This window comes from Acanthopagrus latus, chromosome 4 (assembly GCF_904848185.1).
Source record: "Acanthopagrus latus isolate v.2019 chromosome 4, fAcaLat1.1, whole genome shotgun sequence".
Taxonomy (NCBI): Eukaryota; Metazoa; Chordata; class Actinopteri; order Spariformes; family Sparidae; genus Acanthopagrus; species Acanthopagrus latus.
In genome coordinates, this window is record NC_051042.1 from 13,261,630 (window position 1) to 13,287,404 (window position 25,775).

At 43.2% G+C, this 25,775-nt stretch overlaps 1 protein-coding gene across 2 annotated transcripts in view; it reads left to right on the forward strand.

Annotated features, from left to right (window-relative positions):
* Window positions 1–2,669: 2,669 nt before the first annotated feature.
* The window catches only part of lrp4 (low density lipoprotein receptor-related protein 4), a 113,885-nt gene continuing 90,779 nt past the window's right edge, over window positions 2,670–25,775 (forward strand). For both annotated transcript variants that reach the window (XM_037095884.1, XM_037095885.1), the window contains exon 1: window positions 2,670–3,012. In XM_037095884.1, the coding sequence (XP_036951779.1) occupies window positions 2,952–3,012 (61 nt within the window). In that variant the 5' untranslated portion in view covers window positions 2,670–2,951. The remainder of the gene's footprint in view (window positions 3,013–25,775) is intronic.

Genomic DNA, 25,775 nt, shown 5'->3' on the forward strand with positions numbered 1-25,775 from the left:
TACATGTCAATGGCTGATGCTTGTGTGATTTCGAGGTTAACACTGGGACCTTTATCATTTAAATTGCACTTGCATTACCATCTGTGATTGCAGTCTTCAAATCAACCAAGACTGGACTATTACAAATTGTATTTTTGAGATATTCTTCCCTTACATTTTCAATTCATAAAATATTCATAATGTACACTCTCAGATGGTGTCTACAGCACTTCATATTGGGCTAATTATGCCCGTGTGAATGATATCCTTACAGCTTCACAGAATTATTCCTCTTTTGGGATCACACTCACAGGAATATAGAGTAAATGTTTAGTGACTAAAAACAATATTTATGTCAGAAAACGGAAGATTCTTCAGTGTATTTAAATTATTTTTCTTGGGACTGGAGAAGTTGTTTTCTCAGCGCATTGTTCATCAAAATGCTCTGTATCAAATCACAAAGAAGTGATGGTGCACACCACTTTTATTGGAATGAAATCTAACACTCTGATGGATGCTCCACGGGAGAGTGGAGGGGGAGCGTGTGCTGAATGATGATGTCCTGTTTAGAGATGAGGGAGCTCACATCCTAACTAAAGCTGCCTCATAATTAGAAAGTGGGGTCCGAAGCCTCCTTTTCAGGGAATGAGGGTGGACATAAATAAGGAGACCCAGGAGCAGTGCACGTGCTGGATATTCAGTCATTTTATAAAGACAAAAAATAGATTCTTTGCTTAAGATTATATTAGTAGCTTACTATACCCATGTTGTTTCACAATGGTACATTTATCTCACTTTGTGTCATGCATATATCACAGCAAACCTTCATGCACATTATAATAAATCCTATATAAACACCAGACAGACAATTACGTACTCATTATTCTTTTCAGTAGCTGCCAAATAGGACCACAGACAACAACAAATCATTATACCTTATCATTTAACAATGGCAACATTATTCAGACTGCAGGCAGTAAAGCTGAATTGTGACTTGTGAAATCAGGTCTTTTGTTTTTGACTGCAGCCAACTATGATGTCATGGCTGGTCAAGGGCTTGGCTGGAAACTTGCTTTCCTAGACATAGCCTGAGTGCTCTGCAATTTGCATTGACATCGAAACCACACTGAAGATTCCACTCCACAACAACTCATTGTCTCTGTACACCCAAACACGACCGTCACTGCTGTGCTCCTTTTTTCTTGCTACCTCTGCCAGGACTCTCTACACTTGGGCACAGGAGCAAAAATGTAATGAATGTCAGGTTGAGATGACACAAAAGTAACACAAATGTCACAATAACTTTCGACAGCACTGCTGCAAGTCTGTTGTGAAGATGTCAGAGGAAGACGTCAGAGTCAGTTTGGGGCTTTTCTTCTCTGTCCACAGTCTTATTCCAAATTGAACTGCAACACTTTTGAGGAAGGAAATATGATTGTTTTTTTTTTTTACCAGCAGTGTGAAGATGGACTACGGTTTGAATCAAGGGTTCTTAAATATTACTGATCTTTTACATTTGTCCATCAATCCACCAATCTGGGTGACCCCTGACAGCTCTTGACTTGTGGCTTTAAGGGACCTCTGTCTCTCTAATAGTAGCATTCTTATAGGTAGGATGATAAAATGCTTACTCTATAGGCTATTAAAAAGATTGCAGTAGCCTAGTGGTACAGTGATCCTTCTAAGTGAGATTATGGTGACTTTATATGATATGACATTCCAACATAATGTTCCCATCGCAGAGTCTTTTGTCTTAATTAGCGGATATAAAGTGATTTAATTGACGATAAATTGTTTTATGTCCAGCGTCTGAATCCCAATCAATTCTAATGGGATTTTGCAGTGTGTGTCTCACAGTTAATGATCTTATAGTGACTTTTTGGACTGGACTAAATTAAACTGGTGGAACTAGGCTATACCATCCCTGTTGGAACATCTTGTGATCCTGGGGAAACAATCATATGTCCACAGTGACCTTTCTGGACTTAATTACATTCTAATGCGACCATAATTTCCCTCTGGTAACTTTTTTTTTTTTTTTTTTTCTCTAAATCTGTGGCACTGAATAATGACTGTGTAATGACCTCATCTCTTGGTCATTACACCCCACTGTGGAAACCACTGCTCTGTCATTTGCCTCCATTGACTTTAAGTGACAACAGAAGCTTTTTCCTTCTCCTCCTTCTCTTCCCTTAACCCACATTGTGACAGAAAGAAAGGCAAGAATGAGAGAGGAGGGGGTGGAAGAAGTTATTTTTCCTCCATACGGTTGGGAGAGGCACAAACAGTTTACTCATGCCTCCATATGCTGCCTGGATTTATGCTTTGATTTGCTGACCACCGGCCTCCTTTTTAAAAAAAAAAAAAAAAAAAAACACGCTGTAATTTAAGATATGACACAACGAAGGCAGGGATTTTGGACGAGTCTACCTCTCGCGGGATAGGGAAGTAAGCGCGGATGATTAGTAGGCATAACATTAACACTCAAAGAACATTTTGAGCTTTTGTTTTTGGTGTGTATCTTTACAACAACTAACGTTTAAGTGTTTGTCCTTGTTGCTCATTTATGCTCAGGGCAGGTCAAAAATACCGCGGCGGACGCAGCTGGCTCCCCCGCGGCTTGCGTTTGGTACGGCCCACAGCTCATTTTGGTGGCTACAGCGTAGGGAGCCGGAGCACAACATGTTGGAGACCGTGGCTGAGCTGAAGCCCTCAGAGTTAACTTTTTAATCCCGGGTTTGTCGCGTTATCGCACACAAGAGGAGGAGGCGGAGGAGGTCGGGGAGAGAAAAGGGGCTAACAAGTCAGTCATGGTATGAGGTTAGCGTGAAAGCCGGAGCGTCTTTCTTGCAACTAAAGCCCGTAGATATTTAACTGAGAGGAGGAGAAGAAGACGAACAAGAAAAAGAAGAAGAAGAGGGAGAAAGGGGAAAGGGAAGCCCGGGAGAAGCGAGAGAAAAGCGGGGTACAAGATGCAGCCGGCCGCGGTGCTGTGGGGCTCCCTGGTAACTTTGCTGCTCAGCCAGACTCCAGGTAAGAAAATGTCCGTTTAAAAAAACGCCGCAAAGTGGAGTTGGAAACTGCATGCGAGCGTGTTTTTGGAGGAGGTGTGCGGAGGTATTTTCGCACCGCCGGTGTTTGTCGGTGGTGTGCATATGTGTTTTTCTTTTCTTGTTTTGTCTGTAAGTGTGTAAATTATCTCCTTAAAAGCTCCGTGAAACGGTTTTTGACTCACGTATCCAGCCATTTCCAGTCAGCAGCCAAGTTTCCCCTTGTTAGAAAGTGCAATTAGGGTGGTTAAAATAGAAACTGTAGTGGAAAGTGTGTGTGTGTGTGTGTTTGTGTGTGTGTGTGTGTGTGTGTTTTAAAGCTTGTTTGACAACATGCTTGTTGAAGCGCAAGATTATTTTATGGATTTGACTTGTGAAAATGCTGCTTTTGATTCCCATATGTGCACTTTTCAGACTTATTTTTTGCAGTCTTGAAGCTTTATTGGCTGTAGCCTACTCATCCTGTATCCCAGGTTATAGAAGTATTACATTTTGTAATGCATTGATCTATGATGATGTGGGTGTAATATTTAGAGGACCTTTGAGGCAGTTTTTCTTGTTACACGCATGCAGGTCGGGCATGTATGTAGTACAGTATGAGGGGTGTATGCATGATGTGCCTGATGTTCTGTCAGGTCTCCACCTTGAGGCACAATGCCATGAGTCCGGGCTGATGTTTTAATAAAACCCCCAAATCTTAGATCCATGTGATCGCTCTTTCAAACTGTAGCTTGTCTTCGATGCTTAGAAGCTCAGAATGTGATATGAACTGCAAGAAAGAGCGTTTTGAAATGGATTGTGTGGTCTTGCATGGGTTATAAGACAATATGAAGTTCTTAACGGTTACTTAAAAGATGCACCTTTGTCTCTGTTGTGCAGGTGACCCATTGACTTTAAACAGAACCGTGTCATTGAGATACGACTAACAAGTATGCCAGTGCTTTTATTTTCCAAGCTTTCAAAAAAAGTAAACCAAGCATGCTGCTCTTGGCTATGATTGCAGGTGAACGGTGTTGTTTATCTGTGATAACCAACATCCTGCCCCCCCCCCCCTTCAGTCCTTGCGACCTGAGCAGCACTTGTAATAGCTCTGAGTGATTTCCACCACCCCCTTCCTATGTTTTCTCTCACACCTTGTATTTACAACATGTTAGAACAGCCGCTGGAATGTAAGGACCCCACGGAAGCTATTTCTAAACACACACACACAGACGCACACACACTCGCTAGGCTAAGCACCGTGCATAAACACACAATAGTACACGCAGGTGCTCTGCCCTCTGACATAATAGGAACAGATTTAACCAACACTCTATCTGTTAATTGGCTGGTTGGACCTCAAAAGGAGGTTGCTGTAATTGTGACAACTCCTAAATGTCACCAGGAAACTGTCTCCAAAATGTCAGCCAGATAAGATTCAATACCCAATTGAAAACAAAAGCCCCTTTGGATGATCCGCATCCTATTTATAGTTGGCTCTTTCATCCATTCAGATGTAGTTATCAATGTCCCCCCCCGCCCGCCTCCCCTCTTTATCTGGGGCGGGGGGGCGTTCTTTTGATTACGGACTTGTTCCATCATAAACCAATTAAGTCTACCGGGCCTGTATCATGTCTTGAACATGTCGTTGACTGTTGTGCGTGACTGTGAGCTGCTGCTGTTGGCATTTTCCTGCATGACGCTCAACATACAGATCAACCGATGCTGGTATGGTAGGGTTAGAGCTTTTTTCAAGATGGTGTCTCATTCCATTTTTCTGTTAAGGATCTTTTAATTATTACCAGGAATTCCAGATAAAACATTTTCCTCGCAGAGTTTTACTTTTGTCAGGGTGGAAAATCCTCTGAAATAGCATTTAAACCCTTGTGACACTCAGACTCTCACAAATGGCATTATTTTAAGGCTGGTGGCTTTTAAAGACGGGATCTCATACCACAGCTATCCAGTGGTTCGGAAACTTGACTTGAACTTGAAACCAGCATAGAAATATATATGTTTTTGTAGAATCGAAATGAAGAATCAAAATTCAAATGAAATGCTCCACGCAAAAGTGACAAATCGGCCCAACCCTGACACATCAGCTGTTTATTGTCTTGACATTATGTGTCCATGAAAAGATTACTAAAGGTTGGTAACGGCTTTAATTTGTGATTTGTGTACAGTGAATTTCATTATAGAGGCCAGCTGCAAGTCTAAGCTGACAGTAGATGACCCGAGGCTACGATTTATTTAGTGTGTGTGTGTGTGTGTGTGTGTGTGTGTGTGTGTGTGTGTGTGTGTGTGTGTGTGTGTGTGTGTCTGTGTGTGTGTGTCTGTGTGTGTCTCCAACATGTGTGTGAGGTCAAAATGCCTTCTCAGCCAAGTCTACTGGCCTTGCAGTAATGGGCTGGGTTGGACTAATGGCGTGTTGGAGAGTGTTTTATACAGTTTAATGATGTCATCTGGGACAGGACAACCCCTCTTCCACTCCCATGATCCCCACTGAACCCTCCTCATTTACTAATCAACTATTGATTGGGCTCACAGGTTAAATTAGAACCTCTAGTATTGTTTCACTGAAGGCATCGCTGCATATTAGATCACATTTGTACTTGCGGTAAAGCATAATTGACAGATAAATCCATAATCCGCCAGGGATAGGATCAAAATTTCGTCTTGCATGATGATCCTGCAGAACTGAGCAGGACTAAACCGAGACAAGGCTGCTGTACGAATCTGACAGCTTGGCAACTATCCAAAAAACTCCTTCCTTGAGCGGGGTTGGTTGGTTAGAGCTGCTGCAGCCAAACAAAGAAACAGAAAAGGCTGAGGATGATGACAGTAAAACACAAAGAAAAGAGGTGGGCCGCAACTTGCCATTATTTACATCATAAAAATGTCGATCATAGCCTCCGTGAAATCAAGGCTACATCTTCAATTTGCTTGTTCTGTCCAACCTCCAAAATCCAACGGCGTTCTATTCAGTTACTTCTCAATGATTATAAAGCAGCAGCACATCATCACATTCATTTTAGATGGTGAAAGTGGTGAATGTTTGGTATTTTCACTTGATACATGAGTGAGGGAATGAGTTTCTAGCAGTGTGTTGAAGATGCAGCTGAAGGTCACTTAAACTGAAATAAAGAGTTGCTTATGTCAAACTTTAAGACAAATGTACTCTTAAAAAGTGGAAGGCTCCTTGATCACATAACATTAAATGCAAAAAGAACATTTTTATATTGTTTATACCTATAGTCTACACCTAAGGTGAGGTACTAAAAACGTGAAACAGTTGTTGTTGTTGTTGTTGTTGTTGTTTCAGTTTTGGTCCCGGACACTCGGAAGTTGTGTCACCAGTGGGCAGTAGAAGTACAAAGCGGGCTGAAAGGAGGAGGTGGAGAGTTTGGCCCTGTGCCCTTCCCCGCTGCCTGTATCCCCTCCTCGGATTGATTAGTCCCCAGACATTGCCCTCCTCATCCTCGACTAACACACGCTCATTCGCTAGTAGCCTGCAGGCTTGGTTTTGCGTACCCAGCAAGCATTACAATATTAATGTATGACTTTGTCTTGCAAAATTGCTCCAACACCACTTTTGATTAAGTGTCCTCAGAGTAATTGTGTTGGTATTAATGGTGTTGCAATGTTGATATTACTGAATAACTCAGCTTACAGACAGATTTATTGCTCGCCACGAGTTGTTCTTGGTACAGATTCCACTGTGCAGCAGGCGACGATACTTTTCCCCAACAGGGAAAGGTCGTTTTGAAGGATGTGGCCGCGGCTCAACGTCTATAAAACGGGACGCCTTTGTCTGTACTCCTGGCACGGTTTGATTGTTTTGGCCTAAATGCGCATTCACCTTCCACTCTGGCAACTCTCTTGTCGAGGCTGAAGCCATTCAAGGGGGAGGATGAGGGTGAAAGTTTCATTAATGGATCTGAGACTGAAGCTGCTATGTTGGATGAGTGCATGTGATTTTTGTATCCTGACTGCATGTATGTGTGCCCTCCTCTGGTCTAGCTGGTTAGGTTGGTGTCAGCCAGGCTTTTGCTTTCACCAGGGGGAAGGCAGACTGGGCCACCTGATACCCCCACTGTGCTTTGTGTGTCTCCGCTGAAGGGATGGAATTGCACCTCCAAGGTAGCAGTGGGGGTAACCTATGATTACTTGATTCGAAGTCTCCCCCTCCAACATTCCCATATGCATAAATGTCAGACCTCGAACCCCCTCCCCCTGCCGCTCCTCTCCTCATGTTCCTCTACCTTCCTATAAATCACCTGGCTCTTTCCTTGCAAGGCCGGCCTCCTTTGCGAGAGACCCCCGGGCAGGCTCTCGTCTTTGGGGTCGTGTCTGATTTCAGAACATGATGCCACTGCCCCTGGGCCCATTTCAATTATGTTCACAGTGCTAATATATGTCACAGATGTCTGTTTTGAGAGCACATAAGCAAGCAAACAAAGTCTACTATTGGCAGCCCTTAGTGTGGTAAGCAGCAGTTGGCGGTTATGATCCACTTGTAGAAATCTGTAATTTTATATTATATTACAGTGTTTTTGCTGCTGCACTACAAGGATGATGAAAGATCTCCACCTATGTGTTTTATTTATTCAAATGACTGGTTGTTTGAGGGAATTTAATGTGCAGTTTAGCTCCTTGTTCCTTACCAAAAGAAAGGCAAAATGATCAATATGCATTTTAACATCTGCCCCAAGCCCCCAGGAAGTGTGCTGGGCTTTAAGGACTTTGATTTGACGTAGTGGCCTAACTGTGTAATTACAACACCGTGTGACGCGCAGGGGCCCAAAAAGGTTTTTCCTATAACATTATCTTTTGAAAGAAGCTGCTGCAAAACGATGGATTCATTTCATGAAGCATCACAACCCCAGCAAAGTGACTCATTTTAGTGTCAGATTTAGATTCATTTGGTCAGATACTATTTGGAAAGTCAAGAAGAGCTGCATGATAAAATCTTCTTAAGCCGATAGCCAGCTCTCCTGCCAAAGTCTATAGTATGCATACTTTATGGGCCACGCAATGAGAAAGATCCAGTTAATTTTATACTACGGAAATCAAACTATTTGGGCTTCATGCACCACTGTGCAACTTTCATCTGGGCCCATGCTTAATGCATTCATAATGTGGTCACAGACACCTGATGGAAATTAGCCTCCCAAACTAACTCATTGTCATTTTCAGTTTTTCTTTTGATTAATCAGTATTTGGCCAGTGGACAGCTGTGGCTCAGGTTGTAGAGGTCGCAATTAATTGTAGGCTTGGTGGTTTGATCTCTCTTCCTGTCCACATGGCAAAGTGTTCTGGAGCAAGACACTAAACCCCAAATTGCTCCCAAAGGGAGAGCAATTGGCCAACGGTGTGTGAGTGTGAGGGTGAATGAGAGACAAAGTGGTCTATCAATGTAGTACATTCTCATCTGAAGCTGGAAACACAAGCAAGACATTTTCATTAAAACATCTATGACAAAATTATTATGTTTACTTGAATAAAGATTTCTTTTCTTTCCATCAGTTTATTTGTTATTTCAGGTAAAACAAAAACTTGCTCACAGAGTACAAGTTTTGTCAAATGACATTACAAGCCAATACAAGCGTACTTTGATATTGTTACTTTTTACTGTGACAGTAAAATTTGTCCAATATGAAATTCAGGACATGTCACCACGGAGGTTTGGTATCAGAAGAGACGTTTGTCGGTTTTTAGGCCACGTAGTATGAAACTAAGTTCCTTGGGGGTTGCAGATTATTGGAGACTGTAATAAACTCTGGTTCTCTGTCTCAGCGGGGGTCTGCTGTAGAGGACAGAAAGATAAGCAGGGCTGGAGACTCGCTGTCTGAGCACAACCAGGGGGTGGGGGGGGGCAGGGACACAAAGGCATTTTGAAGGACACACACTTGTACAGATCCATAGTAACTCAATTCTTCTGAAGCATCAGTCCTCTCTCTGTGACGTGGTGGTGGGGGGCATCTGTAGGAACGTTAATGAAATTCTGGAAAATTTAGAAGAAGACATCAGTGAGAAATGATCGTAGCTGTTTTGATGAAAGGTCTCTTCACGTCCTGGAATTCAGTTTCAGCCATGCATTGAAAATAAGCTACTTATTCTTGTGTTTTGTCTCGGTAACCAAGACATCATGGGATGCTCTTTGGAGACAAAAGGAAGACATTTGTCTGATGCCAGTGTCTGTATGGGTCCAGCCTTAATTGAGTGGCGACTAGGAATTTGTACAGCCATATTTTCAGCGTGTCTAAAGGCTGAAACTTCACAGTGGGCAACGTACATAAACATATGGTTGGGAAATGACTTTTGTCTGTGGGCAGTTGAAACATCTGAACAATTTTTCAATGAAAGACAGTTGTCTCCATGTCATCTGTTAGGGAGGGGAAGGGTCCAATCAATCTTGCAAATGAATAGCCAGTTCAGAAAGTTTTTAATTTTTTTTTTTTTTTAATGAATAGCAATTAATCATATGAATATTCCTCTGTTGGATGATCATTGCTTTACTGATGAACCTTCTTTCAGATGGAAGATTATCTCTTGCAGACATCATGACATTTGGTTTTCAGGATGTTTTTAAATTGTAAAGATTGTGAGCAAACGAATAGAGGAAAGCTTTGAAGAAGGTATTGTACTGTAGATTTTTTTTTTTTTTTTTTTTTTTTAAATTGCCAAATGAAATTCCATGAAAAGATCCAGACCAACAATTGATTTATCTTTCAAAGTATTGCCTGTGTAGCCAAAGCCTGATATAACTCACACATCTGTGCCTTAGACCTCCATTGTTGTCATAAAACACATTATCGTGGCACTGGAGGACATGTTCCTTCTTTATCATGAACATGACCACTGTAGATTAATCCAACAAGTGCTTAATGTTTTTTGTTTTGACCTGTTTGAGAAATGTTTAAAAAACAAAACATAGCCAGCTGCTTATAGTATATGAATAATTACAGAAACAAGGGAAGAAAGGCTTCCTTACTAACTCAACATGACCTCATTCACTATGCTGAGACCATGGTGTGTGTGTGTGTGTGTGTGTGTGTGTGTGTGTGTGTGTGTGTGTGTGTGTGTGTGTGTGTGTGTGTGTGTGTGTGTGTGTGTGTGTGTGTGTGTGTGTGTGTGTGTGTTCGCAGATGCATGCCCTGTAGATGGTGGGAGATGAAGCCTTTCCATTTTTTGCTTCTCCACACTATAGTGTAAATCTTCAGCCTGCTAATCGGTTAAACACACACACACTGGCTTGCTCCGTCCTCTTTCAACTTCAATTGAAAGCAGTTACAATCATGGCAAAAAAACGTTTGAAACAATTGAGGCGATAGCATGACAACCAAGTAGCATATTTTGTGACGTTTGTTAGGTGCTCGCTGTGGCTCTGCAAACTTTTCAGCGCCACCTGTCAAGGCTACAGGATATTGGGTATTTGGTACTCATAGTCCAGAGCTGAATGACCATTTCTGGTTTTTTTGGGGGTTTTTTTGTTTTTTTTTTTGTATATGTTTTTCAGGTATTTTTCATTCTTATTTTGCCACACAGCTGCTTTTTATTCTCATGTTGGGATTTTTGCCTTCTTTTTCTGTTTTCCTGATAATATCTTTGTTCCTCTTATGCTTAGCTCCTTAAACTCTTTCAAGTTGCTTATGGTCACAATCTTTAACCGTCCTGCCCACCCTCTCTGTTCACCAGTGGGGGTCCTGCAGATGGGGGCCTGCAGCTGTCTCATAGATCAACTCCAAAAGGTAGCTGAATGAAGGTTTCTCACCTCCTTCAACATGCCTGTATGCAGGCATGCAGGCAACAGCCTGCTCAGCCATATGTTCAGGACACAACACACACAAACACACACTGCTTCCAGTTCAATCATCAGATAAGATTAGAGTGTGATATGATTTGACTGAGACCCCACACACACTCTCTCCCCAACAAGCACTAGTGAGTGTTGAATCTTGTAACACATCAACTAATCATGTCTGTGCATTTTGGTTGCAGGTTAGAATCCTCATGTGCCAGTGTAGTGAAAAACAAGTCCTGTAGTTCTCCAACATCAAATAATCAAACACGGAATAAATTCACAGAGTAATGGGTAGCTTTGAATAGAGCCAATCACTCTTTCTTCCATTTTGCACCTAATTGCCAGAACTGTGTTCAAAGTGAATCAAACTGATTGCTCCAACAGGAAGCAAAGATGTCTGATCAGTTGTTAATGGCCGATGATTGTGATTAACTTTATTAGGGTCCAACATTTTTGTCCAAATGTGACGCATGCACCAGCTGACACTGATATGTGGCTCAGCTCTGAAGAAAAGCAGCTGAACCAACTCGGGGGACTTTTTGATCACACTGCACACAGTATGAGCACATGGTGTATCAGTGTTGCCTTTCCCTCCCACACCTCCCTAAAACTATACAACTGCAAGGAAGCACCTCCTGTGTATCTGATGTCCCTCTAGCTGCTGAAACCAATAAGGGCCAGGCTATAGCACCTACAGAATTAAAAACGCATCCAAAGAAATTTCAGGCACACAAAAACTCTGCTTTAATGTGACAATCATTGTGTCCACTCAACAGTCCAGACATAGATACTGAATTTTAATTTATTAAACAAAGAATTGTTTCACCACTGAAAGTACAGATACCCACAACAAACAGGATAAAATGTCTGTCCTTGCAGAAAATACTATGATTCAAGATACTGTGCCTATTGCTCTGGCACCTCATGATTTTGAAGCAATCACTTATTTAGCGGGCGGTAGGGTAAAATGCACGTACGCACTGGAATAACATCCTAATTATCATCCTATATCATCTATCAGAAATTTGCCTGTTTGTTTTACATTTTAAAGTACAACATGATCTGACATGACTGCCTAAACCCTGGTCCCTTCAGAGTATTTTCTGTATGTTGGAATCTTTGCCACTCACCTTTGTCCAGTTATTTCTCCTATGTGTGGTTGTAAAGTCAAATTCCAGAACACATTTAAGGTCTTATGAAACTGTGCCATGAAACTGTGCCATGAAACAAAATCCTATGCACAAAACTGAAGCATATGTAATGTAACCTACTTCCATAGTAGTGCCAAGTTCATGATATCAACAGAGTCTGCTGTGCCTCAGGTATAGATTCAAATAGAAATTGAGACATAACATACCATACCATAGGTGACTAATTGCTTGCTAGCAAACTTTAAAATAACCCCACTCTCACAGTAATTATCTCAAAGTGTAGCCGATGCACACACATCTACACACACACATACACACAGGCAGCTGAGACTTCCTCGGGGCTCTTATGATCTCAGAGTGCCTTTGCCCTTCTAGAGTGACATCTCTCACTTTTGTCTCCTCGATACTGACGCACAGTGATGTCACCTGAAAGTGTGAGACCTGAAACTTGACTCTCGACACAGACATACAAACAAACACACAAGGCTTGACCCGAGAGAGTGCACTTGGAGCTAGTTTGCGATGCAGGTGAAACACTGTTCGTCGTCATTCATACTTCGAGGAAGGGCGAATGTTTCTCCCCCACCTTCCCTCTCTGCCATGTCTTCATGCTTATGCTTCCTCGTTTGCACTACTCTTTCTTCTTCACCATTTTCTTTCATTGGACTCTTACCCTACAGACACTAACCCAGCAAGGCTTGTGATGAAGGAAATGGAGGTGGTTGCTGTGGAGGTGATGAGGGTCTTTATTGTACAAACAGTAAAGAGCTTTGGAGGCCCCATTGAGGTCTGGAGCCGGAATGGGGACGCGACTGAAAGCGCTTGCACTCCCTAATGAACTCGAGTGGCCCATAGAAGCGGGGCCTTTTCACAGAAGCCAAGGAGGACAAAGTGTCAAAACAAGCCCAGCCCCTCTTCGTTCACAGGGGCTAAACGCCGCCTTTTGACTCTGTGGAGTGTGGGCATCTGAAGGGGAGGCCATGAGGAGAAAGCAGGGGGAGGCAGAATGTACTTGTTAAAACAATGGCCTCTTAAATCAAGCACCCCTCCTTGCCTCTCTTCTTCTCCTTAGCTTCTCTGCGCCCGCCTCCCTAACCCCCTCCTTGTATAGCCTCGACTTCCAATTAGACCTACTCTTGCACAAGCAGTTGAAAGCCTCGTATATCGCAGGGGCCTCAAAGGAAAAGCTTTGGAGTTGTGTCTCTGTAGCAGTGTTGCCTCTATGAAAGGTCTTAGTATTCAGAGGAGAGCCCTGTTTGGGCTCCTAAAAGCACTTAATCTGCCACTGGGGACTTGTGTACCATCATGTCCCCTCCGTTTGCTGCCTCTGCACTCCCTTCTTCCCTCTTTCTGAGCCACTCCACCCCCTCCATTCCTTGTCTCTCCCTCTATGTCCCACCCTCAGTTGAAACTCTTTCTTCAGTTTGTGACCCCTCCATTGCTCCTCCATGCTTGGCTGCTCGTGGGTCCGGGACAGGAGCCTTGCAGAGCCGAGGCCCAAGCGCTTGCTGCCTCCCTCCTCTTAGTTGTTTAGCCATGGATGAAAAGCGGAGACAAATATGTCTGTGGTTCAAAGTCCATCCCGGCAATTACAGTGACTGATTAAAGAGTTGGCCTACACAGGCAGCTATGTATAATACTACAACTCCCACTCAGTGTTTCATAACAGCACCTTCAGAATAGAACTGAGCTCAGCAGCGCCTGATAAGGGCCCATGGCTGGCTGAGTCCTCTGTTTACGGTGCAGTGATTGAGAGCTGGTGCCATAAAAGGGGGGCACTATTGTTTTATGGCCAGAGTTTATAATAAGCAGAGCAGACAGTGTTGTTAATTTATAACTGTGAACAAAACTGACAAACAGACCAGAGTACTGAGAACTGTAAAGAGTGAAAAAAAGTTGGGGAACGATGACTTATTGATAAATAAGTTCATCACCAATCAATAATTTCTCAAACAGGAGTTTTTGCTCACTTTTTCCCATATTAGGATAAAATTATTATATTAAAATTCCATATTTCTTATGACTTGTGTGAAGCCACTCAATTTCACCTTGCTAATTTGGTGTCATGTGTGACATTTTTGGGCGAAATAGATAATTGATGAATTTGAAATAACAACCGGTAAATAAAGTCAGGATGCTGTAAACATCCTTGTGTCACTGTAATCATGCTTTCGCCTCTTGCCACATAACAGCCACATCAGTCTAGCAGCACTGGATCTCGGCATTACAAACAAAAGCTCTTTTGTTTGGTGTTGTTTGTCTGCAAAGTTGCACTTGGATGTTTGATTTACCTTGGACTTCCCTGTCATTATCACATCCACAAATGGTCTTAAATGCAACACTGTGATTACAAAGAGGGTCTCTTTCAAATACCAATGTAAACATAAGGAATGTGTTCAAGATTTTTTCTCTTTTGAACTTCAAGTTCAAGAAGACCTGCTGTATTTACTGTACAACTTACAAAAAGTATTAAAAAAGAACAGCTTTGGTGGTTTGTTGGACAGATGAACCTTGGTTGCAATATCGATCATATTTTTTGTTGCTCTAATTTTGGATTTCTGTGATTATGATAAACTTTTAGTCCCATCATTTTAATGCTGTGTACAGTGCTCAAGGGCACTGTATACACGGATTTCATGTCAGCTGCTCAACAAGATTATATTTATAAGCTGTGTTGCTGGAAATATAAAACCCAGAAAACGGATCATATCTAAACAAAAGCATACATGCATACATACATACATGTGATAGCAACATCTCCTGGTGCTACTAATTTTAAATGCATTTGTAAAAGTCTCATAGTCTGATGACAGCATCTACTGTAAGTGAGGACATTTTTTTTTAATTATTTGAAAAATGATGACTAGGCAGAATACATGCTGGAAGGAAGAGAGAGGAAAAGAAGATAAATAATGAGTGATACAGTGTTACAGTGACTTTACCTGAAGATTGTAGTTAGCACTCCCAGGGGCAAGAATTAGTCTTTATACCTTTGAGCAATTTAGGGTAAGATGATGATGATAATACTAACAATAATAACAACAACAACAAAACTCTGCCCACCAGAACTGGGGGAACCATCTGCCTGGACTGAAGTGAACTCAAGCGGGCCATAACAATACTCTGCTGAGAGTCGGCACTAATTGGGTCAGCATGATTTTCCACTTTTGTTGCTAGGTGGTTGATCTATGGGGCTTCTATTCTGAGAGGAGCCTACTTAAGTTATTGTATCGGCCATCAAGAGACAAATCCATCTATGTTGGGCGAAGTCCATCGTCTCACTCCGTCCTCATTTTCATTTAGCCCACATTTATTTTAAAGAGCCTGCTCCAAATCATAATCATGGTCCAAAATGGGTTACCTCAAAGGCTTGTTCCACTTCTTTCGTGATTTTTGTGCATAAACGGCATTTAACTGGGAGGCCTCGGCCTTGAGTGTCTGCTTTCGATCATTGTCACAGATGGCAGGGACACCACCAACTCGTATGGGGAGAACTACAGATGGGAACTTTGAATTGTGGGCAACAACAAATTGGGCTTTTTGGTTTTACTTAATTTAATCCCTACATTGTGTCTGCATTTTTACGTATGTTCAAAAGAGAAAAAATGCAGTTTAGAAGTAAAGGTTTGACCTTACCTGTAGTTTAACTTTTGGAAGTCGTATGGAGCCTGTCAAAAACTTCTCTAATTTTTTCACACAGAATTTTGACTAATGTCGTTTTTTCTTCTTTCTAGGATTACCCAAAGATGGATACCTTGAGCATCAATTAAATACTTCAGCATATATTTTTATTGCTCTAAAGTCATGAGACAATTGCGGATCGAGCAAGATGGGCTGTTTTTGTTCAGACCTGGAAGACGGCTGCTGCTTATAGATCCTGTGCAGGTGTTAGCCTGGGGAGGGAGAGGAAATCTGGGGCACAGTTAAAATAGAGCCAGGCCTGGACCCAGCTCCATAGGCAGGAGTTGCATGCTGGGGTTTGCATGTTGGGGTTTGGCGACTGAAAACCCCTTGTCGGAGGACAAAGTGGCCTGTTCATTTTCACTGTCACCGTCCTTGGTAATTTGATGGCTTCAGTTTTCAAGCATAAACAACATTTTTTTTTTTCTATGCCAAAAAGCAGCAGAATTAAGCAACTCAGTTCCGAGTTGTTTTCTTTTTAAATGTTAGTGAAAATCCATCTGATAATTCAAATGAGCAGGCAGAAAACATATAAAGCATTGAATAAATGAATTAATGATAATGGTAGTGAGTGAATATACCATTTCATTCATTCATGTAACGAGGAAAAGCAAACTGAACAGAACACAGGCATGTCAGATGCGCCGTTGTCAAAAATGGGTCAGGATTGCCAGGAAATTGAATGATGCGTAGCGAGGGAAGGCATCTGTCAGTCCTAATGGTAACTGATAATACGAAAGGGAGTGTTGTGTATGACAGCATATATTGTGGTGAGTGAGTCAGTTTGTAGCGTGCATATTGATAAGGTATCTGAAAATGATGCTGCATGTAGGCAGAATTTGTATATGAGATCCATGATAGTGTCAGATGTAAATTAGGTCAAACTGTTGTGGTCTGAGGATTTGGTCTTATCTCCTTATCAGCCCATTTACTGTAAGATTAGTAACTGCCTGGCTCTGAGGCTTTTAAAATGTTCAACCTATAAGTCTAAGGACAACAGTCACCCTTGTGTGTGTGTGTGTGCTATACTTAGACCTGTAGTTAGGGCACACTTACAAATATCTCCTGACAATGTCAGTCGGTGGCCCCTCTGACTACCTGCAGGCTACTTTAGATGCTCAATTGATTGCTGTAACCTTGGCAGCTGGCAGGGTGGCAGGGACACACTTTAGAGCAGCGTTCATGAAACATAGTCGCTTCAGAAATTGCTCATCTAATAGGGATGCTGTGTGGGCTCTTGCTTGCTTAAGAGCACAGTGCATGAGGCTCTAAAAGCCTCATACAAGGTTTTTTTTTTTTTTTTTTTTTTTTTTTTACCCTTCCACTTCCCCTCGCACTTTGTGGTGCAGCATTAATGTTATGTCCGCATTTAGGCAAGTCTTAGGGTCCTGGGTAGGCTTTGATACAGCTCAGTGAGTGTGTAGTTTGAAAGAACAGGTCTGACTCAGGGCAGCACAGTTTGCCAAAATATTATTTAAAACGCAAAATGGCCAATTCCAATAAATTAATCACAGTTGAAATGTTTTGATGAAATTAAAATGTGTGTCAAAACAGCATTTTAATGAGGCACAAGAATGTTGCAGCAATGCCTTTGACCATGAATCTTGTTCTCCAGATTTAGGAGAACGTGTTGATTTGCCAACAAATACAATTTTCAGCTAGGGCTATGAAAATTGTTGTACTTAAATAATCATTCCAAGTACATCTGAATTGTATTATAATTCTAATGCCTGTGGAAAAATGAAAAAATCTGCTTGGAGCTCAGTTGTCTGGAGCTGTACTTTACTCCACAGCTGCTGTCCAAGTTGAGAGATGAGTTAAACTTCTAGGAACGGTCACAACTCTTGGCTTCAGGATATCAGAGATGTCTCCCTCCTATACTTTAACATGGTCATTCTTGGTAAATCCTTGACAGGTGCCTCAGCTTAATTTGAGTCTCCTCCGTGGTACATGCATTTCGCTTCTATTGTATACGTTTTCATGTTGTGGGTGTGTGTATGTATGTAAGACAGGTGCCAGGGTGCAGTCAAGTTGACCAGCAGTTGCAGCAGCGGGCTGAAATAAAAAGGTTCAGCTGGCGCCTGGCGCCCGTAGAGCTCTACTCAGATATGTGCCGCTGGCAGTGTGCCAAAAAAACACAAACACCCATAGGGCACCACTCAACTAACCCTGTTTGTTAGAACAAGTACACACATTTAGTCAAACTCCAGACAATCACACACACACACACACACACACCCACACACCTCTTCCTTTTCTGATTGTCTTCCTCTCGGCTGCCACCGCTGACGCTGGCACCCCCAGCTCTGCTGTCACCCCTGGGGGTTCAGGTGGACACCGTCATCAGGCTGAGTGGTGCCAGCCCGTTTTATAATTGGATTTAGTGTTGGCACTCTTCAGTTCCCCCCTCAGTTGGATAGCATTGATTTATGAGGGAGGCCTGGGAGACTGTATGTGACCAAGTCCAACTAGCGCCACGCTGCATTGAAGGCTTTGTTTGCGTTGTTAGCTGCCGTGAATGTCTGGACATACGCCTACTACTAATTTAGATTGTGTGTGTGTGTGTGTGTGTGTGTGTGTGTGTGTGTGAGAGATATCATTTTATTACTTCTTATCTGCAGAGCTGATTAAAGGTTTGTTGCAGTTGGACTTCTGTTTCTGTTTTTCTAACTGGCCAGAGAACTGGGGTGGGATTTGCGGGATGACTCTTGTTCTTGTAGTTTGTGTGTCGGTCTCATCAAAACAGCTAATCACATTTGATTTTTTTTTTTTTTTTTTTTTCAATTTAATATCAAATCCCAGTGTCAATCAAGTTTAGCTTTAGAGTTCAAAATAAAAAGTCCAAGAACTGAGGCTTAAGATAAAAACTGTAAACACAATCTCATGCTCAGGCTTTTCCCAAGTACACTATATTACCAAAAGTATTCGCTCACCCATTCAAATGATCAGAATCAGGTGTTCTAATCACTTGGCCTGGCCCCAGGTGTATAAATTCAAGCACTCAGGCATGCAGACTGTGAAACAAGACATTTGTGAAAGAATGGGCCGCTCTCAGGAGCTCAGTGAATTCCAGCGTGGAACTGTCATAGGATGCCACTTGTGCAACAAATCCAGTCGTGAAATTTCCTCGCTCCTAAATATTCCACAGTCAACTGTCAGCTCTATTATAACAAAATGGAAGCGTTTGGGAACAACAGCAACTCAGCCACGAAGTGGTAGGCCACGTAAAGTGACGGAGAGGGGTCAGCAGATGCTGAAGCGCATAGTGCAAAGAGGTCGCCGACTTTCTGCACAGTCAATTGCTAGAGAGCTACAAACTTCATGTGACCTTCAGATTAGCCCAAGTACAGTACGCAGAGAGCTTCATGGAATGGGTTTCCATGGCCGAGCAGCTGCAGCCAAGCCACACATCACCAAGTGCAATGCAAGGCGTCGGATGCAATGGTGTAAAGCACGCCGTCACTGGCCTCTAGAGCAGTGGAGACGCGTTCTCTGGAGTGATGAATCACGCTTTTCCATCTGGCAATCTGATGGACGAGTCTGGGTTTGGAGGTTGCCAGGAGAACGGTACATTTCAGATTGCATTGTGCCAACTGTGAAATTTGGTGGAGGAGGAATTATGGTATGGGGTTGTTTTTCAGGAGCTGGGCTTGGCCCCTTAGTTCCAGTGAAAGGAACATTGAATGCTTCAGGATACCAAAACATTTTGGACAATTCCATGCTCCCAACCTTGTGGGAACAGTTTGGAGCGGGCCCCTTCCTCTTCCAACATGACTGTGCACCAGTGCACAAAGCAAGGTCCATAAAGACGTGGATGACAGAGTCTGGTGTGGATGAACTTGACTGGCCTGCACAGAGTCCTGACCTGAACCCGATAGAACACCTTTGGGATGAATTAGAGCGGAGACTGAGAGCCAGGCCTTCTCGACCAACATCAGTGTGTGACCTCACCAATGCGCTTTTGGAAGAATGGTCAAAAATTCCTATAAACACTCTCCTCAACCTTGTGGACAGTCTTCCCAGAAGAGTTGAAGCTGTAATAGCTGCAAAAGGTGGACCGACATCATATTGAATTCTATGAGTTAGGAATGGGATGGCACTTCAGTTCATAGAATGAGTAAAGGCAGGTGAGCGAATACTTTTGGTAATATAGTGTATATTGCATTGTTTGCTATTGTCACCATTCCAGTATCTGCTTGAGGACTGGATACCACAGAGGCTCTCATTTGCCCTCTTCCAGTTCCACTCTAACCCCCATGCCCCCTCCACTCAGTCTTTGTCAAGTCTAGGGTGTCAGGGCCCAGATTCCTCCTCCTCCTGCCTTAGGGGTTTTGGGTGATGTCTATTCTTGGCGCTTGAGTATGCTCGTTCACTACAGCACATACTGACCCTATCCCAACGATAACCCTTTTCCCCCCTCATCAGATGACCTATTGCTCTTCAGGGGAGGACGTGGAGGTCACGTGCCTCTAGGACTCACAAACACTGGACTGTCTGACCACTGAAGCTACATAGATGCAGTGCTGGAATGCAAACAGACGATCCTGTTACCCTTGAACTGCCTCTGACCTCAGTTTGTGTTCAGGAAGGGAGCGAGGGTCAGGATAATGGGATGATGCTGTACCTGTCATCTACCTTCTAAAGTAGTTTTGTTTTAGAGCAACTGGAGTGTGAAATGTCTATCACTTTGTCCACAGTATAATGGAGTCCATTCTTCAAGATCAGCTGTAGTCCAACACAAAAGCACCACATAGTGTATATAAAGGCCTGGTCAGATGGGACCAGCTGGAGGGTGTTTAGAGCATGAAGAGATAAGCTATGACTTTTGGCTCACTTTTACTGTATACGCATGTGAAAATCAGCTTCGCCTGAAATAAACACCACCTTTAGAAACCAGCTGACTCGCTGACATGTATGTCAGTGTCGTTTTTACATTCGCATAATTAGTTTTTGCGTCTGTGGCCCATAAGGATGCAAATCCCTAACAGGAAAACCAAGAGATTCCCATTGGCAGGTCACATGAGGACATGCACACAAACTGTAGTTTTCTCGCTTGCATAATTAGTTTTTACAGCAGTGACCCCTCAAAGATGTCAGACCTGAAAGGAATACTGAGCTGCCGCCAGGGGCAAGTCACATGATGGGAAGAAGATTTGAGATAGAACGGAGACAATGTCAAGGGAACATCAAGTGCTGACCTCGTGTCCCTGATCAGTCAGATGGCTCAGGGCTCGCTGTTCTGCAACAGAGCCACCATTCAGTGTAGCGTCAGACCGGCTAACCCAGTCACTCCAGACACAACTGCTGCTTACACAGACGAACCATTTCAGTTCATCAAGATGCACTTACAGTGTCCACCATCACACAGGGGACATGTGCTCATTTGTGCTCATTTGTTACTAAATATACATGATTTGCCTCTCCAAGTGGTGAATTGTATACTTGCAAATCCAGGGCATACTTTAACTGCATCAACTCAACTGCAACGTTGACAAATAAATGAAGAGACAATGTTCACTGTGATGGTTTATCACACCGTGCCACATGTCAGATGTTTGCAGTGTTGGGTTTTTGTTGCTGTAGTTTAATGAGTCCAAACAGCCTAGAACATATTACAACACAACAATATCAATATGATAATCTAAAAAAGTAATTTGTAGTGAATGGGTTAAAAAAAGCTTCTGTGTTGGTTATTGTGAGGGGTTGAAAGAAAAATACAATGCTGCAATTAAAATTTTTTAAGTGGATTTGTTTATTCTTCAGCAAAAAGTTGTAATTTATGACCCTCTGTGTACCCACTTGTCTTGTTGTTTAATCTGCCACATCTACCACTTGGGTAATAGTTTCACTCGGTCTCCCTGACGCACTTCTTGAAAACTCCCAGAGAAGAGGCCTGAACATGTTGCAGTCAGAAATACTTTTCATGGTTTCTCAGAGAGAACAATGCACGTAGTGATTGTGATGATGACACAGTGAGAACATGACATTGGCTTTTTTATTGGTAGAAAAATTAGTCCTCATATGACCCCATATTAAAAATGCAACATGACTTCTTGTGTTGCTGTCTGGTCTATGGAAATGGTTGTGGAGAGGCTTGTGAACGGTGTCTAAAAATACTCTAGAAAGCAACAAAATAGAGTCAGAAGTTCACATTGGTGATCATTATTTTCAGAAGCCCTGCTTTTCACTTGAAGACAGAAAGCCGACTGATGGAGAAAGGGTTTGATTACACAGAAACAGAAGTTTTCAACCCCATCACACACGTCATCAACTTTTTACTCTCAGTGCTTGTGTGTTTTGCAGGACCTTTTGAGCAATTTATTTTTTAGGAGATTGCCTGAAATCAAACAGTGGTGGAGAAAGGCTATGGATCATCAACAACAACGAGCAGTGCCGAGTGTTGAAACTGTTCACTGTGGCTGAGGTTGAGTAGGCTTATTTTCACATGAAAGCTACTACATCATTGAAAATGCTTCACATTCCGTATTGAAATTGCTTTCCTTTTTCTAAAGGCAAGTTTACTGCTCCTGTTAAAAGCAGTGGCTCAGGATCTCTGTGCCAACGCTGAGTCATGGACGACTTAATGGTGTTGTGCCCTGTTGACTGTGTTTACAATGTCATTGCAGATATTTCAATTCCTCTGGGAGAGACAAGCACTTATCTGTAAAGCGATGGCACTAGAACGGGAGAGAGGAAGAGAGAGCGAGAGAAGCAGGCTGAGGGGAGGAGAGGGGGAGAACATCAAAAGAAAGAGGGGCTAAATATACTCATCCCATTTTTGGCTCTACATGTGCATCTATATCTCACTGTGTGGGCTTCACGAGAGAAGGCTGAACTGTAACTAAATCACTCCGCTGAGAGGTTCTCGGCGTGGAGATGTTCTCCGCATATAAATGTTCCCATAGTAAGATGCCACTGGCATAGGGATTGATTTATAATTCAGTGTTGAATTCAGCCTGCTGATAACAGCAGTTTACCAAACGCTGGATATGTTGTACATTATCAGGCTGTGGTGTGCTTCAGTTATAATTGTGTTTAAAGTGTTTCATTCACTTTGTAATATAAAAACCATGAAAAGATGGGCTTTGAATGTCAATGATTTTGTTCTGAATTAAACAGTCAAGTCCTGAATGTACAAAAGTTCTTTAATTAGTATTTGCTGCATGAGTGCTTGGGTTTGGACATTTACCATCTGAGAAGTAATCTTTAAATTAATAAGCAGTTTAGTAGAAAATCATATAGTAAGGTATTGAAAAAAGCATAAACTCTAAACCTTCAAAATTTACCAATATTTCAAGTATTACTGAAAAAAAACGTCCTTCACTGTTAATAATTTCAAGAACTGAAACATCAGATCATGCAGCAAGAAATGTAGGCAGTCAAGATGACCAATCTGAGCATGCTGTTTTTAAGTAATGCCAGCTCTGGTGCACCCCCCACAGCATAACCCCTAAGTCTAATACTCTGTTCTCTGTTACTGCACTGTCAAAGAATGACAGTGCAGTAACAGAGAACTTGCAAGTCTAAATTCAGCTTTAAGGCTGCATTACAGCGACTGCCAAATTCTCAAGTAGTGCGGCCGTGGAAAGATGCTGGACATGAAACCCCAAAAGTGATAAGTGAAATGAAAGGTAAAGGAAGAGGAAAGTAATCCTGCCTCAACCATAAAACTGAACACTTATTCACTCACTCTGTCTCTCTCCTCTTTGCCTGTCTCCCATCCAGCTACTTCATTACTTCCTTATCCATCACACACACCCATCTCTAAATCACACCATTGACTTTGCCAAAGGCTTATCTGAACTATTGCCAAACACCAGCCCTTTGTGTATAACCCTTGCAGGGACATTGGAACAGTGTTATTGAGTAGCGTGAATGTTATCTGCCATGCTGGACTTTGGATTTGAAAGCAGCTCAGATTTTAGGAGCAGTTGGCAGTGGAAAGTAGATGACAGGAGGTTTGCCAGACTCTCCCTTCCTCAGTCGAGTCTGGCCGTCTGGTCCTTGCTGTAACCTTGACTGTGCTGGAGATTGTAGCATGACGGATGTCAAGTTCCATATCTGCTTGAAGCCAAGACCAGCCCAGACTGTCATGCCTGGACAAGAGCCTCTGTCTCAAGGCTGGCCTTACCTCATGGCCTCAGAGGCGGTGAGACCAGCCTAGGAGCTGTGAAGAGTGAAAGCTGAAAGCTCAGTGAGTGGAGGGCAGGGGGTGGGGGACAATTCCACTGATGGTGGATGAGTATTGAGACCTTGACATGTATCCGACATGTCGTATTTTCTATATTTGTTCAGAATTGTCCAGAATTGTCATACACACCTCTCACAGCAACGCCTCGTCCAGTTTGGCTCCATTTTTTACTAGTTGGAAAACCAAAGAGTGCCCCTGGCAGTTTCCTCCTTTGTTGTTTGTGAGCATGGCCAGCTGTTTATAGACGTTCTTTGCCTCTGCCTCTGGTTCTGTCAGAGGCCTGGGTTTTCCCTCAGCTGTGAAGGTTCTGTGTGCTGCTGGCTGTGGGGCTCTCAGATCTTTAGAGGTCGACCTCTCCAAAACGCTGGGCAGGACTTGGACACAGTTGTGGTCATTGTGCTGGTAGTTAATGATTCTGCCCCTCCATTTTCGCCCTCAGTCTCCTTCAGTTCCGCTGCCTCCTTTATAGAGTCAGGAAATGGCTGCCCCGAATGGACATAACTTCCAGGTCAGTGGGCTTGGGGTGAGGGGTCATGGTTGGGTTGAGGCAGCCATAAACTGGATGACCAGGCAACTTTTTGTGCTGTCTGATGAATTTGGAAACCTTTCATAGTCAGCGCACACAAGAACACATTCACAGATGTGCGTGGCACGTGCATGAAAGTACCCCTGAACGCTTTTTTTTTTTTTTTTTTTTTTTAGAATGGGGAGATGAGAGAACACGTGCGCCCAGCTCTTCTCTGTTCTGTTCTTTGCTGATCTCTTTCTTCCTTTTCTCTCCTCTACTATCCTCTTCTCTCTTCCCACTGTTCTAGCTTTCTTGCGGCTCACATCTTCCTTCACTCTCTCCTTCTATTCGCCTCATTGCTAAGCAACAATGACAGCCGTGACAGATCTGCGCTTTGGCTCACACAGTGTCACATCTGACTTTAGCCAACCCCCTCCCACGAAAACACACACTCACACACACGCTATACAATCATGTGCCCTGCTGGTTTGCGGTTTATGATACTGAACCCCACCCCCCTTCAAACCACTCCCTGGTCAGCACCCCCTCCACTGAGGTGACAGGAGGGAAGCGTCCAGCTGGATGGAACTGTTGTGTTCCTCTCCTGAGGGCTTTGATCCTTTGCCCTTCATCTCCCAAATCAGCGCCTGCCCTGCCAGCCTGGAGAAGGGGGCTGGGTTGCTCCTTGATTTAGCACTGTTACCCCTGCCCGTGGGGACGGAGGCCTAAGAGTCGGAGAGGTACGATGCATACTTGTGCAGGACTGTGCGACAGCTGGGACAAGGTGGAGATCCTTTCTCTAGATCAGCCGCCCCCTGCGCCCCAACCCACCTGGCTCCCTGCCTTAACTTCCCCCGAACAAGCTTTCACTCCCAGCTCTCCTTAGCTCCACGACGCAGACTCATTGTCTCTAAGCCCCTGATCGTCTCTGGGGAGCTGAGGGAAAAGGCTGAGGCTGCCTCGCTCTCCCCTCCCTGGGTACCCCCTGATCCCAGCCCCATTTTTTAAGGCTTTAAGACTGACCTGTCAGCCGCTCTCTCTTCCCCAGAGTCAATGCAGCCCGGCCCCCTCAAAGACCCATCCGCATCGGCCTTCTGTTTGAACAGGCCCCACCAAAAGACCCCTTGTGCTGCTCTTTGTGTGCTCATAAATAAGATCAGAGTTAAAGTCCCTGTGCTCTTGTGTCCAGAGACGGGCCCTGTGGGCCTGAAGGACTAATGCCGCTTGGCAGGCCTATCGATCACAAAGCTCCACCCATAATGTTGACCAGTTCTGGCAATGCACTGATGCTGAGCACACTACATGGAGCTTATGGAGGCACACAATTTTAGCAGGTTGCTCAAGCACATAGTCATGATGGACTATTTTTTACTAATGACTATTTACTTTGAAACAATATGCTGAATGCTCGATTACACCCAACAGGAAATAT